The 18,107-nt window shown below is 35.9% G+C and overlaps 1 protein-coding gene across 1 annotated transcript; it reads right to left on the bottom strand.

Moving 5' to 3' along the window:
• Positions 1-5,863: 5,863 nt before the first annotated feature.
• Positions 5,864-17,803, bottom strand: Morf4l2 (mortality factor 4 like 2). The gene is made up of 4 exons (XM_003470976.5): positions 17,653-17,803; positions 16,261-16,351; positions 8,939-9,036; positions 5,864-7,492 (listed from the first exon to the last, which is right to left on the bottom strand). Exon 4 carries the CDS (start codon positions 7,466-7,468, stop codon positions 6,602-6,604), a length of 867 nt encoding a protein of 288 aa, XP_003471024.1. The 5' UTR covers positions 7,469-7,492; positions 8,939-9,036; positions 16,261-16,351; positions 17,653-17,803; the 3' UTR covers positions 5,864-6,601.
• Between the last annotated feature and the right edge of the window lie 304 nt (positions 17,804-18,107).

An 18,107-nucleotide genomic window follows, 5' to 3' on the forward strand; every position in this document is an offset into this window, starting at 1 on the left:
TTGAAGGTAACAACACAACATAAAAGCTAGTGCTGATTTAGTACATCTTGTTTTGAAGTCCCATCAAACTGTTGTACATCTGTTTCCACTGGTTTTAACATGTTGTATCTTACTATATTTTACTTTATGCAATAGTATAAACAAAAATTTTTTTATAGGCAAAGAGATAATATAGAAACCGTTGTTAGTTTTCTGTTAGCTGGTTCTAAATACCCTGTAATTCTTTCATCCTCTTGAATGGCTTCATACTGTCTTGATATGCTTGATGCTGTAGCATATAAAGTTATACTCAAATAATTCAAGGAAAGAGGCACTATGATGACTACTATTATGTTAGATTATCTGGTGGTGAAACACAATGATGCTTAAATTGTTCGGTTCTGACCTGCGTTGTTCTGTTACAATGTCCTCTTTTATCTCAATCTCTCCCCCTTTTTAAAATTAATCTATTTTTCTCTTTTTTTTTCAATTAAGGGAAAACTAAATTTAAAAATAGCGGGATATATTATAGTAACTTTTTTGTTTTCCTATTAACTTGATTTGAACCCCAGTATTGCTCTCCCCAACTTGTTCTGTCTGATTTTACTATATTCTATTTTGTTTGATGGTATCAAGTTTGAGGGTATAGGCAACCAATTTGAAGGCAATAAGATATACTATGATGCCCATTATGGTTTGACTATTATCTTCTTTTGAAGTCCTGTAAGGTCTCCAGTGTAGGTTTTATTGGTCTTGTTCTGTACTGTTTTGATCAATTCTATTATACCTGATGATATGGGCAACTCATTTTGAAAATAGCAAGAGGCACAATGGTAACCACTTTTGATCACCTGGTATTCTATTTTTGCATCATGTACTATGCCCATCCTTCTGTTCTGACTGACTCTGTTTTGCTTAGTAACGTTTGGTTTTATTGTCTTCAAACAAAGTAATAACAACTGTGGGAGTAATAAAACCCAAAAAGTGTAATTGTTATTGTAAAAAAGAGTGGAAAGGAAGGTGGACTAAGGGATATAACTTCATGTATGTTTGAGTGTGTAGGATGGAAAACCATATTACTGAGCTTTTGTTGGATCATTGAATGGAACTGTCTCCAATCTCACTGTATGAATGTCCACTTTATATGTTTTAATTTTATAACTTGGACAACTGTTTCTAAGAAGACAATATGTAACCTATTAACTAGTGATTTCTTACTGTATATTTTTTTCTTGAAATTCTGTATTACTTGTACCCTTTTACTGTTTTGTTTTTTATTTCTTTTCTTTTTTCTCTTTAAATAAAAAAAAGAAGTCATTTAGTTGGCCAGGCCCTAGATCCTACAGAGGACACAAGGGTGAGGGGTCTCCAAGCCCACTCACAGGTCACTCATCAATCAGCAATATAGAATTTGAATCACTTTTAGCCATCTGCCCCCAGGAATTAACCTACCGATATGAAGCATTCATTATGAGTCAAAGTCCAAGAAGTACCTGTCTTCATTAAACACACATTTGATCAGCCAGTTATACACAGATGATATTTACGTAATCAGTAGGATGCATGGAACTATAAACAAAACAACTTTCATCCGTACACAGTGCCTTCTCCTGTAACTCCCTCTCTGTCTACTCATTAACTGAAATTGACCAAAATGTAAAGAGGAATAATCAACACGTGATGGGTCTAGTCATAGCACAATGGTGTAACAGTCATGATGCAGCCAATCTAGAAGCTCAGAGGAGTTTTAACACTCTGATAAATACACTGACTGGATACATAAAAGCATGTTCAAGTAAATGACTTATTTGTATCTATTCTAAAAGGGTGACAGTAGTGATAGGAAATATTTCATTATTTTAAGTATTTCTGTCTAAGGTAAATGAATCTACTTTGTTTACTTGAAATTTGCATTTATTTTTAATTAAAATTAGCCTGCTTATCACATGTGGATCAATGGAACAGAATAGAAGATACAAAAACATCCTCACAGCCATTCAGCTATTTGAGCCTTGACAAAGGGGCCGAAAGCACAGGTTAGAGAAAAGACATCCTCTTCAACAAATAGTGCTGGGAAAATTGGATATCTGTTTGTAGAAGATTGAAACAAGACCCATATCTTTCTAAAATCAAAATAAATCAGAAATCTAAACATTAAAACAGAAACGACCTACTGGAAGATAACATAGGTAAAACACTTGAAATCATAGGTAAAGGAAAGGATTTCCTAAGAGAACTTCAATTGCACAAGAAAAAAAGTACAAAAATCGACAAATAAGATCACATCAAAGTATACAGCTTCTACACAACAGTCAATTAGTAGAGTGAAGAGACAATCTATAGAGAAAAAAAATTTGGAAGTTATTCCTCAGATAGAGGACTAACATCTAGATATATAAAGTACTGAAAAAAAATTAGACCACCTAAAATAAAATATCCAATCAAGAATGGGCAAGGGTAAGCTGGGAATGCTAGCAAAAGCCTGCAATCTCAGCACTCAGGAGGCTGAGGCAGGAGGATCCTTGCAAATTAGAGACAAGCTTGGGCTACAAAGTGAGTTTAAGACCAGCCCGAACTACATAATGAGACCCTGTTTCAAAAAGGCCAAAAAAATGGATGAAATGAACAGATACTTCTCAGGGGAAGAAGTACAAATGGTCAATGAATATATTTTTAAAAATGCTCAACATCTCTGGCCATTAGAGAAATGCAAAAATAAAAAAATACCACCCCACTTTAATTCCACCTTACACTAGAAAGAATGGCAATCAACAAGAAACCAGAAAAGAACAAATGGTGGCATGACAGCAATGAAAAAGGAACCCTCTTACATTGTTGGTAGAAATGTTAACTAGAACAATCATTACATAAATCAGTATAGAAATTCCTCAAAGAACTAAAATTAAAAATCCCATATTACCAGCTATCTCCCTTCTAGGTAGGTATCTTTCCCGAAAATCTAAAGATACATACAATACTATAGCAATACATGCATACTGATGTTTATAGCAGCACAATTCATAATAGTGAATTTCTGGAAGCAGCCCATATATTCATCAATAGATGAATGGATAAAGAAAATGTGGTATCTATATATAATGGAATACTACTTAGCTATAAATGATAAATTTAAGACATCTGTAGGAAAATGGATGCACCTGGAAAACAATGTCAAGTGAAATAAAACAGATACATGAATTTAATACTGTATATCTCTCATTTTGGTAATGCAAAGTACAGTAAAAAGAGCACAATAAAGAATGGATAGGACACAAAGACATTGCAAATAGGAAGGGTCCAAGAGAACATGGGTGTGAAGAGGGGGGAGTAAAGGCAAAATAAATAAATATATACCATGTACAGGGGCCTAATAACCTACATGAATATAAAGATTTTATGTCATAAACATGAGCTAAGATTAATAATATCAACAAAAATGAAAATGGAAAAAGGGGATTTATAGGAAAAGAGGTGGGAAGGGGAATTTAAAAAAAAAATTAAGCTGTATTATGTACATGCACCCACTTACCCAAGATGACTATAAACTGCATATACTGCGTATATACCAATAAAAAATAAAATCAGCCCAGTTGTTAGATGATTCTAGTCTAACTTATAAAAAATCTTTAAATTTGAAGGATATTAACTACTCATCTTTTATATATTTATAGATAAGTATTCTGTTCTCATGTATCACATGTCTAACAACTTCATGTTGTTTTATCATAAAGTTAATTAAAATATGTATGTACTCAAATATGTCCAACTTTTCCTGTGGTATATGTTCAATAATCTAATACTTAGAAAAGAGATCTGAATCAAGATTATAAAATATTCATTTTAGGGAAGCAACTTTTAGTTTCATTTATTAAATATGCACCTTTAAACCATTTGGAATGTAGAAAAGTAATGTCAAAAAAGAATCAAACATTTCTCCCAATACTCTTCTTTCACTACTACTTCTAATGGTCCCTGTAACATATGAAGAAAATATACACACTCATAGATACTCCCATTCTGTTCTTCTGATCTATTTTGGTGACCCAAATAAACTATTTTAGAGTATCATTCTGTAATAATACCTTTGCTTTTTCAGAATCTTCCAATGTTTACATTTATTTATTTATTTACCACTTAAAAAATAAACTGCTTTCATTAGGTTTGAATTTGCTTCTTGTATCAATTTGGTGAGGAAATACATGAGAACTGTGTGTATAATGCTCCCAATTTTATAAAATGAATTGCTGTGATCTTTATTTTAAATATATTTGCATATGCATAGTTCTTCAGATAAATGACAAAGTAGCAACAACAGTTCTTTCACGTGTCCTTAGTATCTCCAATTTGCACTGCCCCCTCTTTGAGTTTCCTCCTTGTTCTATGTACCATAGGCTTACCCACAGACCACATCAAAGGTCTTCCTTGCCCTCTGGTTTCCAATTTGGCCAAAGGGAAATACCCAGCAATCAAGAGAAGTGGAAAATAGTGAAATGTTTATTTGTTCATATCCTTGCTTCTCTCTTCAGGGTTGCTGTGAGCCAATGCTATCCTGAAGATCATAGCTATCAGGAGGCCCTTTCCACACAGATGTAGACCACTCCCATTACTTCTCCCGTTCCTCCTCCTCCCATTCCTCCAGAACCTCTCCTGCTTCCCCTCTTCTATTCTCTGTATTCCTTTACCTGGAAGTAGTAACCCCATGTGACACTCTGAATTACCCCCCACCCCCATTCACATATTGAAGCCCTAACACTTAGTGACTCAGAAAGTGAATGTTACTTGAAAATAAGACCATTTAAGAGAAAATAATGTTAAAATCAGGCCACTGAGGTAGGCCCTAATACAACTGGTATTCTTTTAAGATATTAAGACACAATTAGGTAGAGAGAAAAAGAGTGTTAAGACACAGGGAGAAGAGCCATGTACCATCCAAAGCCTTAAAAATCTCTGCCAATTCCGTAATCTGAATTCCAGCCTCCAGAACTATGACAAAAACTCTTGTTTATGATACTAAGGCTATGACACTTTGTTGTATCAGCAGGATTTGACCAATACACATTATGACTCTACCCTTTACTGACAACTAGGAAAAAGTTCTCTTTAAATCCACTTAACCCTGACTGACCCAATAGGGTTATACATGACTCATGTTTCCATGTGCATTCATAACTATACATTTCAAAATTTCTACAATAACCATGGAACACTTCTCTTGGTAGAGACGTGAACAGTCATGAAATAATTTGAATTGGGCAATTAGCATGTTAAGATGGATTTATAAGCAATGGCATCTAACACTACTCTTTTCTTCACATACCCTCCAACTCCACAGATCCTTTACTTAAAATTCCCAGTACTTCATTCCAAAGGATTATAAAAACAGAGGGCACAACATATCTGTGCTGGAACTAGGGAAATCTGCTATTCTTGGCTAAAAACTACAAATTTGTTGGGGGGGGGTGTAACCAGAAATCTAACTCACGGTCTCTCACTTGCCAGGCAGGCACTGTACCACTGAGCTATATCCCCGACCCACTACAAGTATTTTTGACAGATATTTATGCTTTCTTTGGTGGGAGAGAACAAAACTCTGCCTGTTGGAATGCCCATTAAATGTCAAATGTACTAGCCAGATTCATGGGGCAAGAAGCATCAAGAAAAAACTAGCTCATACACGGAGCTCTAAAAAAACAGTATAACCTAAGAGGACACACTGAGGGACAAGGGGGAAATGGCCTGAAAGGGTACACTCGTGGCTGCCACTCCCAGCAAGAATTTTTTTCTCCACTTGGGAGTCACAACTCTTTTATGGTACTACCTCCCATGTTTTTCCTGAGCCTGCTGAGTTTGTCAATTTCAGGAACATTAAAGTCACACTGCAAAATTTCTTGCTTTGAAATTTAGAAACAAATTTTATTTAAGATCTGAAGTACAATTCCTAAAATATCAACTTTGCCAGAAAACTGTGTCTACACAATATGCATTGCCTCTATCATGTTAGAACGTGCATTAGACTCAAATACAAAAACCATGAAACAAACCACCATCCTTCAACAATTTGAGCAAAACCATAAAACCACCATCCTTCAACAATTTGAGCAAAACCATGAAAACAAACCACCATCCTTCAACAATTTGAGCCATAGAGATGCCTAAGGAACAACATAGGTGGATTTGCAGAGGATGGGCTATTTTACTTCATTCAAGCACCATAAAAAAAAAAAGAGCACGAATGTATGGATTTTTGGGTATATACATTAAGTTGAACCTTTGGCACTAGGAATCAGGGCGTTTTGTCACATAGCATTTAACACATATTAGAAAATTGTGTAGTGTCAAAGGGATAGAACCACCAGCATTTAAGCAATGTTGTCAACTACTCAATAAAATGGTCTACAGAATGTTTTTATTTGTCTAATTACTGCATACACTGGTAGCAACTTTGAAATGATGAAAGGAGTTTCTACTCCTTTTATTTTAAATCACAACAGAAAATGAAGTGGAACATAAGCCCTGTTATACATTGACAATTTTAAAGAACATCAATTATACAAGTAAAAGACTTTAAGAACAGAAAATGTTTACAGATACCAGACATTAACAGTGAGTGGTCAGCAGACCCTCACAGGGCTTTGCGATGGTAGTCAGCAGAAGCCACTTTATAATCACTGGCAGTAAACAGTGATGCAGAATTCTTTGCCAGATACTTTAGGAAATCATGCAAGTAGCCCAACAATAATGCAAGGCTCTTCTCATCAAGGGGTGTATAGGCCAACATCGCTCCTATTCTTACAAATAATCTCAATAAGTGTGGTGCACCATAAACCTGGGACATTGGCGCATCAGGGTGAGCCAAGAGAATTTCAGCATACTGGGGCCTCTCAAATTTGTAGAGCAGCTGAGTGCCCAACATCACATTGAAATACTCTTTTATTCCTGCCACAACTTCATTAACAGCATATTCCTTGTTATCAACATTTCCCTGTGATTTTTTACAATTTGCATACTCTTCCAGAATGGCATCTACATTTTTCTTAGCAGGAAGCTGAAACAGCTGCTTTTGTCTGGTCACTAAGTCCCAGTCCTCAACAAGCCATGGTTTTAATTCTTCAGGTATCTTCACTTTAACTTCCATTCTATTCTTAAATGCTTCCTCGCTTTCAACAGTGGGGTCTGCGCGGGCCCTTTTCTTCCGAGGGGGCTGGGGTGCCTCACTGGTACTGCCACCGTCTCCATTCCCAGGAGTCTTCTGTTTGTTCTTCCTTGTTTTCCTCATAGATCCTGAAGGGGGGTTTTCCACGGAGCGACCCCCCCATCTTCCTGGAAGAGTTGGCTCAAGATTCTTTGGCTGTGGACCAGCTGTCTTCTTTCCTGAAGAGGCCCCTCTCATCTTACTTCTCTGCATATTGCTTCGGGATGGCTTTTTGAAGTTGTCTTCTTCGGCAGGTTGCTGTCCACGAGTTTGAGAACCCTGCTTTCTGGAACTCATTCAACCCTGTTTTTATTCCAAACACTGTAATATATAAAGTATTTTACTTGGTTGTTTTCAATGGCAACCTTAATGCTACATAAAGGTCTATGAGAACACAATATATATTAACTCTTAGAATTTGGATTTCAAGTCACATTTCAGGAACATGTAACTTTCTACCTGTTCCCCAATCTCTGATCTTCATAACCACCTGCATCCCACCCAACTATTCATCAGATACGCCCATGAGTTAGTTTTCTGATGCCACTTAAAAGAGAAAAAATAGAATTAAACATAAAAGAAACCATAGGCGGCAGCGGAACTTGGGCAGTATGAACATGCATGCAATCCCAGCACTCTGGGAGGCTGAGGAAGAAGGATCATCAAGATTTGGCCCAACATGATCAGCTTAGTAACTTAGGGAAACCCTTTTGAAAATAAACAATGTAAAAATAGGATGGGAATGTAGCTCAGTGTGAAGGCCCTGGATTCATCTCCCAGTGCTGGGGAAAAAAAGGCAATGAAATTTAAATTGAAGACTTTGGAACAAGAAGAATGACAATTCGCAGAAATACCAGAAAGGTTGGAAAGGTTTGTGTAAAAAGTCCAGATAGGTCTGGACTAGGGTGATGAGAGAGAAAAGAAATAAAACTTATATGGAAGTTCATATTAATTAAAGGAGAGGGAGAAGTAATGACATGGAGAACTGTTCGATATGTCTATAATTTCCTGATAATATGCATTACTAAAAGCCTGGGTTTTGAAATCTAGTTTGAAATCAGCAGTAATGAAGGAACAAAAGCAATGTATCCTTTCATTAACATATTCAGTTAGCCATTATACATTATTGCATATTTGCTTTTGGGCAAATACTATGGTAGATATTAAGGATTCAAACATCTAAAGTGATGACTACTTTCAATGACTGCTTGCTGGAAGAGATAAAAAAAAATTGGTGAGGGAGAAGCCAGGGATAATCCTCAAATTTTGAGGATCGTGATGAGCTCTTTAGTATCATTACTAAATGAGGGGACACTTGCAAAAAGAAACTGATTAGAGGGGAAGTTTAGTGTTAGACTTATTGCATGTAAGCTGTTGAGTTAAACACACAACTTTTAAAAGCTCGGGTGAGAGGTCAGATCTAGAAATGGAGATCTAAGAATCATTATTATATAGCTGGTAATGGACATTGTGATAACCAATGAAATCATATAGGGAGAACAGAGGCAGCATTTCAAAGACTGGAATTCTGGAAAACCTTAGGAAGATAGATATTTAAGGGGAGACCAGAGAAAGACCACAAAAATAAGAAAATGCTAAGAGTAGCCATTGAAGACTACAAAAACTGTTGTTGTGGAAATCAAACAAACTGAGTCTCAAAGAGATAATTCACACTGAAAAAAATGAAACAGGGAGAGCTAGTAAGGTAAGGATATAAAAATAGCCTATAATTTTATGATGTGACAAGAAACAATTCATTTGACTTACACAATCTTCCTTTTTTCCAAGAACTGCTAGTAATTTCCCAAATGGAATCTTATAGGTCTTCAAGGATGGTCTGGAAGGATCAAGTGGGAGGTACAACCCTAGAATGAAAAGCAGGTATCTGCAATGAAGAACTTTTGTAAAACCACCAAAGGAAAAAAATTACAGTTTATAATAGAGCCATTAAAGAAAATACAATTCCTGTTTTGCAGTCAGACCTTTACTCCAATTATTCTCCCAGTTATGAGCTATGATGCCCTGTATACTCTTAAGCCTCTTCTTATCTAAGATTACAGCAAGTTTTTAGTGTCAGGATTTTCTTAAAATTTTGAGATAAGGTCTTACTAAAGCTTTAGCTTGGAGGCTGCCTCAGCCTCCAAGAGTGCTGAGGTTTTAGGCATGTGCCACCATGCCCACAGGGTAATTATTTCTAGAATTTATAGGCTTTTAAGAATTTCATAAATTTGATGTGAAAAGATAGCACTATACTTCACAGGAATACCTGAACATGTACACCAAGACATAAAGATGTTTGCTTCAGTGGTGCTTGTAACACTGAAGAACTGGAAGCTGAACATTCTTTAATAGGAACACAGTAATATAAATTATGTATGCACACCATATAACACTCAGATGAGTAAAGAAGTTATGTACTGACGAAGACATTCAGTATGTCATTAGACACAATATCCCAAAGGAACAGACAACTCAAATAGGGATATGCATGTCTCAAAACATTCCTTATCAATATCTCATTTGTGTTTTAAACATGTTTATGTATAGGGAAATCTAGCTAAATTAATTCCAGCATTTTAAAATCAGGGTAAACTTTCCAAAAGGAATGATAGAGTACCTTAAGCCAGGTTTCTCTAAGCAACTCTGAACCTACAGCAGCCCACCAATCACTATCCTTCAAGATTGGAAGGGAAGGTCTAAGACAAGCCCCAAGGAGGCAATGAGAGTCTTGAAGATGGAAGTGGTACAATCTGGCTGTAACTTCAACACTCTTAAAAGGCTGAGGTGGAAAGATTCAGTTTAAGCCCAACCTGTGTCACTTAATGAAACCCTGTCTCAAGAAACAGTGGGTTTGGGGTGTAGTTCATTGTGAAGGCCCGGGTTCAATCCCTTATAATACAAAATAAACAAAGACATGCTTAAAAATGGGAGCCCTGAATCAGGAGTGTTTGAGGGAAGAAACTTAGGTGCTACTAATATTTAGTTTCACTGAGCAAACAGTATCCTCCATATGAAAGAGCACCAAACTGAGCACACAGTAAAGGGAAACATCAGCCTGCAGAGCATCAGAATCTATGAATACAGACTGAGCCTGTAGAAACCTTCTGGCTAAACTGGATAAATATATCCTATGAAGGCAAAAGTGGACAGTGTCATGACATTCTATTTTAAGTCATCATTATCAAATGCTTTTAAATTTTTTTAATAAAGGAATTCGTTGCAACTGGAACAAAGAAGATAAAGTGTCTGAGGTTATCAGAAAACTTAATATGAGCAAAATCCAGAAGTCCACCTTGGGAGTTGTACAGGATAGAGGTCCCACACAACAGATGGCAGTTAAAATATCACCTTATAAAGATTGCTTATTACAAAGCAAACTGTATACAACGCATAAAAATAATGCTGTGTTAGATAAGGACTATTTTGGAAGCCAGAAGGTTCATCAGTAATTCCTTACCCAAGTTGAGAATTCCAGCTTAACTTACTGTATATATCCTTCGTACTGATTGCAAGTTTAAAAAAAAAACACACAAAAAAAATTCATCCTCTACAATGCCTGATATGGCTACAAAAATATACCTGCAGCATTAGCCAACAGTTGTTCGGCTAATAAAGCCTGGAGCATCCTATTTTAACAACCACTACTACTCAGGAGAGGCCAGATATCTCTCTCCCCGCCACACAATATTGGGAATTGCTTTGCACCTAGCCACATCCTCAGCATTTTTTAAAGAAACTATCTAAGTCACTAAATTGCCCAGGCTAGGATTGAATTTTTGATCCTCCTGTCTCAGCCTCCTACAGTACAGGGAATACAGAGGAACACCACCATTTGCAGCTGAAAGGCCTTTTCTTTTGACACCTGGGTCCTAGTTTTAATACAAGTTTATGGAGAACTTTGCTACTGTCACTCCATTTTGCACCTTTCTTCCCAGAGGCCTAAAACTGCTGCATGGTTCCAGGATACTGCTATATACTCTTTATCCATTTTCCAAGTTGTTAAAACTTTGGTTCTGCCACTTTCTCTCAAATTGCAAGCTGATGTTTATTCAGTGTACCTCTTGCTCCAAACACTTCTCTCTCCATGTCAATATAATGAAAGTCCTATCTCCTCTCTTTAAGTCTTTGCTAACTACTCAAGCCTGTTTCTTTCCTGTCTCCAATACCAAATGTACTTTACAGTATTCTGGGTTTCACATGTTAGCTTTGCTTATGAAACTAATTGTTTTATTTCAATTTGCCAGAGGACTTGTGCAATACCTATCTCACAGCAACACTTAGGTTCCCAGTGGGCATACAATAATGAATCAAATACATAGGAAAAAGTAGGCTCACAAATCAAGATTGATAGCCACTACTTTCCCAGTTGTTCCCTATAGGTCAGCTCTCAGGTAAGCCAGAAGTTGGAAAAATAATTTATATCTTTGCCTTAAGTTTTCTCTCATAAATAGTTAAATGCACATCTAAACAAAGTTTATGATAGTAAACCTTACATCTTTTGTTTTTAAAGTTACTATAACTAGTAATTTTCCCACATTAATCATATAACATGCAAGTTCTGAATATGAATTGCTATTCCATTGAATGGATAAAATCTAATGTTACTCTATCTCTGGAAAACCAAATTTCCTCATAAGGTCAACATTGACTCTAACCATTGAATTTGATTCAGTTCACAACCAGAATCATGCAACGATCTGAGTTTTTGAACTGAGGTATCAATGTACCTTGTACTATCTAACATATTTATTCTGAAAATCATTGAAGTATCTCACGCAAACATTTTTGGCTATATCTTCTATTATTTCTTAGTAGATTCATTAGGACAAGGTACAAATTTTTCAGTGGCACTCAAGATTAAACCCCAAGCTGGAGCTATAGCACTTGAAGCTCTTGTTATCAATTACTTCCCAAAGTTGTACCACTTAAGAATTTTACACACAGTGAATAACATGTTGACCACACCCCACTGACAGAATCATCTCAAAATTTGTGAGTAAGCTAAGGGAATGGCCTTAATTGTTCAGTCATTTACTGGAAGATGCTTCCAAGGAATAACTGATGGCCTTGCACATCTTTAGTGCTCTACCACTGAACTACATCCCCAGTCTTCAATTACATTAGCTTTGTCTTAACATTTAATGTGTCTACTGTCCATTTATACTTCTGCCCTTTGAAATTGTTCCCAGTAAGTATAACACAGTTTAAATGTTTCTGGTACGTTTTTCCCTAGTGTGCTTTTAGTCTTGTGTGGTCAATTTTAGTTTTATGTAAGATATATGGTTTTCCCTCCCATGTTTAAGCAAAAAAAAAAAAAGAGAGAACAAACTGATATTTTTACAGATTTGTTTTATACTTTACTGTTTTGCTGCTGAGGACTTCGCCTAGAGCACATGCTAGGAAATTGTTCTATCACTGAGGTATATCCTCAGCCTCATAGAACTTTTAAAATAATTAATCTGAACTTTATTTTTAAGACTATGACCTATACAGTTTTCCATATTATACCCCAGGTAATTACATTTTGTGGCATTGTTTATTTATACCAAGCTATGTAAACACCTGAACATTCTTCTTTACCATCTCCCAATCATAGAGAAGTCCTGAGGGGTGTGCATAACTTTACTTCTTTATATACTTTTACATAAACAAAAAAACTTTAAAACTCAATGTGTATGTTACATATATATGTATGTGAATACATAACATCAATTTAATTTTACAAAACTGAGATGCCTATTGCTCTGCATCATGCTTTTCTCACATCATGGGTGCTTTTACATTTCAATACATAATTAACTCTTTAATATCTACCTCATTCCATAATCCTCTACATACCATGATTTAACTATCCTCATGTTCCAAATGTTTATTACATACTGTGATAGACATCAATGACCAGTTACATTAGAGCATTAGGTAAGTATCTCTGAAGGATATATTGTGAAAGGAAATAATAAAAGCATTTGTGTGTTTACAACTCTGATAAGATACAGCCAGATTCACCTCAGAAATAGCTTTTTAATTTGTACTCCCAGCAAAGACATGGATGTTTATTCTTCCACAACTTCAGCAAGATTGACATTTTTATATTGTTATATGTGTGGTATTTGTGATTGAAGCAAAGAGCCTCACAAATGCTAGCCAAGCACTCTACCACTGTGCTGTACTCAAAGCCCCAGACACTTTCATGACATTTTGGTTATTCTAACATGTACTAAAATATTGTCACTTTAATTTGTGTAATACTGAGCAGCATTTCATGTGTATAGGTAATGTATCTTTTTTCTTACATTTTTCTTCCCTTTCCTAATCAGTTGTTTGCTAATGCTTAATTTTGCTTGTTGAAATTGTTTTCAGTGTTGTTTACTGGTGCCTTACTATGTATACTGTGTACATTCATATACATATATATGCATATTATATCACACTAATCTGTCAATGTTGTGATCTTTGGTTTTATATCATGCTTAGAGAACATGCTTCTAAACCAATAATGTAAGAGTATTTCCTACATTATTTCTTGGTATTTTTATATTTTTCCCCAAATTTCTAACAATCTCTTGCTAATATTTATTACTGAAAAGTCCATTCTTTCCTCAGTATTTGAAATGTTGTTTTATAATGTTTCAAATCCCCAGTTATGACATTTAAAGGTAGTATTCTTCCCCAAAGACTTCTGTTATTTAATTTTTAAAAGTCTCACCATGGTATCTCTAAGCTATTTGTTCTGCCACAGTAGTATGTCTGAATACTCTTACTCTAGTGTTCCACTGGTTTAAGCACAACAGTTTAACAGCATAAATATTGGCCTAAGGTGACATTTATAATGGATACCAAAGATGTCTGATGCAGCATTGTTTGAAGTAGCAAAACACTGCAATTGATCTAAAAGCATACTAATTGTCATTTGGCAAAATAAAATGTAATGTGGACTGTGTCACTAGTTAAAACGTCACTGTGAAAGAAATCAAAATTTTATGAATGGATACAAAGATATTGAAGGCAATTTGTTAAATAAAAAGAGCCAGTTGCAAATGTTATCTTTTTACCATATTTTTTACACAGAAAACCACAAATTACTATATATATATATATATATCCATATACATTTTTAAGTCATGTAACTTAGTAATATAAATGATGTAAACTGTGAAGAGTGATTAGGGACTGAAAAATAACTGAGGGTAGGTAGGAAGAAAAGGAAAACTGAGCCTACTATATACTATATAATATAAACTGCTTACAAGGTTGTATGTACATTTCAATTATGTGACTACAAATTTATAATAAGATATACATATCATGATTTTTCAGTTAGCTGTATAATTATTAGATATAGCACCCAGACTTGTTTCCCTCCCTTTTTCTAGGTTCTTTTTGGTACTGGGCATCGAACTCAACTTTGAGCTTGCTAGGCAGGCACTTACACCCCTGGCTCCCTTTTCTTAGGTTTTGCCCATCCTTCAAGGTTCAGGTCTTTTTCCTCTCTGAGGCCTTTTCTATTTCTGGTCATCCTGGCCCATGCTTTCTCTGAGCTCCAACTGACCAAAAAGCATAGCTCCCTACCTTTAGCCCTTAAACATTCTCTAAATGGCCTCATGTAAATGGGTTTTGTGTCTACCCTTTTAATTTCTCTTCCACCAGGGAAGTGTCTTGCTCTGAAACCCAGCTTTCAGAAGGGAGAAAAATAAGAAAAACATAGGGATTCCACGAGAAAACACAGCTGTCAAAAGACTGAAAAATGCTTTTACCTCTTCATGGCAAGCAATGGGTCATTTGATATCCAGATTCCAAATATTAACATCTTTTGTACATGCAGGTGTCTATCACAAATGAGTGTGAATAAGAATTCCTACAGTTTGTTGGAATAAACCTTAAATTGGTCAACATCAATTTTCTCTTTTAGATCTTGGAGTATCACCTTTAACAGACTTTTGTAGTCTGAACAAACAAAGAATCATAAAAACTATAAGCAGACCGAGTATGGCGTGATCTGCTAGTTAATATTAATAGCTCCTAGAAATTTCCTTATAAATATGATAATATACTTAAAGCCTTTCTAGATTGTTAGGACAAGCCAGAAGTCATAATTTCAGAATTCAGTTCTAGTAGTAACTGCTGCTTCTGGAAAACGAGGAGAAAAACCAACAATATTAATTTTTTTACAATTTCAAACAGAAGTACAAGTGTACAGAGTCCACCAAAAAATGTATACACACTTTAGGAATGAAAAATAGTATGATATATATGGTGTTACCCTCACATGGAAGACCAGAGGATGTCCTACACTGTGGAAAACCCACTAAACTCCTGGTCCTTAGAGATGAAACTGAAAATGCATGTGCACCAATCTCAATGAACAAGGTTAGCGAAGCAGCAGTTTGCTGTACTAATAAATGTCTACAAAATAATGGTTATCACTTTGAGCACCTCTTGTAATTGTAGAGGGCAAAGATAACTTGTGTTAATCTTATGATGCCTCAATAAATTTAGTATTAAAATATTTATACAAGTCTTTTCTTTTCCTGAAGCATATATACATTTTTTGGCAGACACCATATAAACCAGCATGAGTCAGAATGAATAGCCTTAATTATTAAAGTAAACATTTATATATATGCTAGGCACTGTCCAGTGTAACCCCTTCAATGATCCTATAAGGAAGGAACTGCTATTACTATCAATTTTATTTTAGAAAAAGAAAACTTAGGTATAAAGTAAGTGTCATGCCCAGGATCACACAGTAAATGCCAGAGCTAGGATTTAAATTTGCATATCAGTGTTACTCTCAATCACTGAACTATGCTGCACATTCAATGTCCCAAAGGAAAACAAACATAATATTTAGATTTGTGGAACTACTATAGGAGATCAATTTCAGTATTTTTATTAAGGGTTGTATGATTACACAGCCCCTGTTGTTTATTTATATTCTATACTGGCAGCATCAACGGATTTAGCTCCATCTTTCCCTTCTCAGAATTTAGAGTACTTTCCCAGATAGGAGCTTATTAATCTTCACGTTAGGAAGGCTATTTGGTATTATTTCATTTGAGAAATAAGGCCTGGAGGAAGAAGGCACTTACCCAAGATTTCTGTAATCAAGGATGGTTCTGCAATCAGGATCAGATCTTCTGATCCTTACTGTATCTCAAACTTAGTTTTTCTGATGGTGATCTAAAAGGTCAAACAAAAGGACAGAAAAGAACATAAAAAATTATGAAATAATGGTTTTCTTCTCCATCAGTCAAAGCAATTTTATCACACACAAAGGGTGCCAGAGCTGATTAATAATATACAAGTGTTTTTTCTTTCTTGTCATAGTTTCAAATTTACTTTATTGTAAATACATTTAATTTTTGAAAAATACTTTTATTAAGGATAATTTCAAATAGATAAAACTGTAGAGGGAATAGTATTACAAACCCACAGGAATCCATCAACCAGCTTCAACAATTACCAACTGAAGGCCATCTTGTTTCATCTGTAACCCCACCCACTTGCTCCCCCCCTCCCGGATTTTTTAAGCTCACCAAATAGTCGAATTCTATATTATGGAAAATTTCTAACATATACCAAAGAAAACATATGACTATAAGAAACCTCATCTGCCTATCGTTCAGCATAAATGATTAATTTAAGGCCCTAATTGTATTTCATTTACACCCCTCACCATTTCTCCCTATCGCTAAAATTATTTTGAAGGAAATCCTAGTCTTCAGCGTATTTTGATGCCAATTCCAGGCATTATTTAATACACAGGAATTTTATGCATTTCTACAAAATAAAAATCAATTTGAAATCGTAACCATAGTATCACTACAACCTCTAAAAAAATGAGATCAATTTCTTAAATATCATCAAATAGAGAATCCGCGTTCAATTTTCCCGATGCATTTTAAGATTTTTACAGTTGCTGCGTTCGAAGCACGATCCAAACAAGGCCTACTCATAGCATGTGGTTCATCTCCAGCTCGCTCTCCATCTCCCTCCTGTATTTTTTTTAACTTTTCAATTTAGGGAAATTCCAATCCTCACTATTTTGAGGTGATTCTCAGGTTTCAAATTACTTCATCGGCAAAGGATAATATTTTTATCACTAATTTCTTCTAGGCAAGTTGATATACAAAAAAGACACTATAATGAGCGTATTTACGCAATTTATAAATTTTCTCATTCTGCTATACAAACATTTCCCCCCTTAACGATAGCTCGTATCTGTAGAAGCCAGGCTTCATTTTAAGTGCCTTACACGTACAATTATACAGTACACGTCTCTGAGGTAAATACTATTATCACCATTTTACAAACATGGAAACCGAGACACAGAAAGAACAGGAGCCTTGCCCGAGCTGGGCGTTGGCGAGCAGGAATTCAAATCCGCCTCTGGCTGACTGTAAAACCACAAGAGAATCCTGTCTCTAAACCCGACGAAAAGAGGAAATCATCGACTCTTCTCCCCACCCCCACCCCGAAACCTGAAACGAGAATCCAGTTCTTTCCAGCAGGACGTGTGATCACCGCCGTCCCTCCAACCGCCATAGTAAATCCAGGTTTCTCTGGCAACTGATATCCATAGGCAGACACGTCACCCTGGAGGCGGGCTTATACCCTCCAGCCAATCATAATCGTCTTCTCTGAGTTTTAGAATGTTCCATAACCAAACGATTGGATTACTAACCTTACGTCAGCAGTGACACTGCGCCGCAGTAAAGGCGGGTGCTAGCAACTTGCTTCTTCATGGTTAAGGCACGGCAAACCAATCAGCTTCCTTCTTTGCTGCAGACTCTGTCCAATGACGTTTGTCCTTTTAGGTTCTTAGCCCGTCCTCCCAAAGCGCGACAGCCGTTGGGTCATAAGTCTATAGGGCAGAGTGTTTCACGTGGCCTAGTTTCACGACCCAGAGTTCCCCTGACCAGAGGGACTTTTTTTT

This window comes from Cavia porcellus, unplaced genomic scaffold (assembly GCF_034190915.1).
Source record: "Cavia porcellus strain 051 isolate PalLab524CR breed Dunkin Hartley unplaced genomic scaffold, mCavPor4.1 scaffold_3, whole genome shotgun sequence".
In the NCBI taxonomy this organism is placed as follows: domain Eukaryota; kingdom Metazoa; phylum Chordata; class Mammalia; order Rodentia; family Caviidae; genus Cavia; species Cavia porcellus.

What these genes read in the sequence shown, in the direction of transcription:
- Morf4l2 (XM_003470976.5), bottom strand. Translation starts at nt 7,468, where the DNA reads ATGAGTTCCAGAAAGCAGGGTTCTCAAACTCGTGGACAGCAACCTGCC.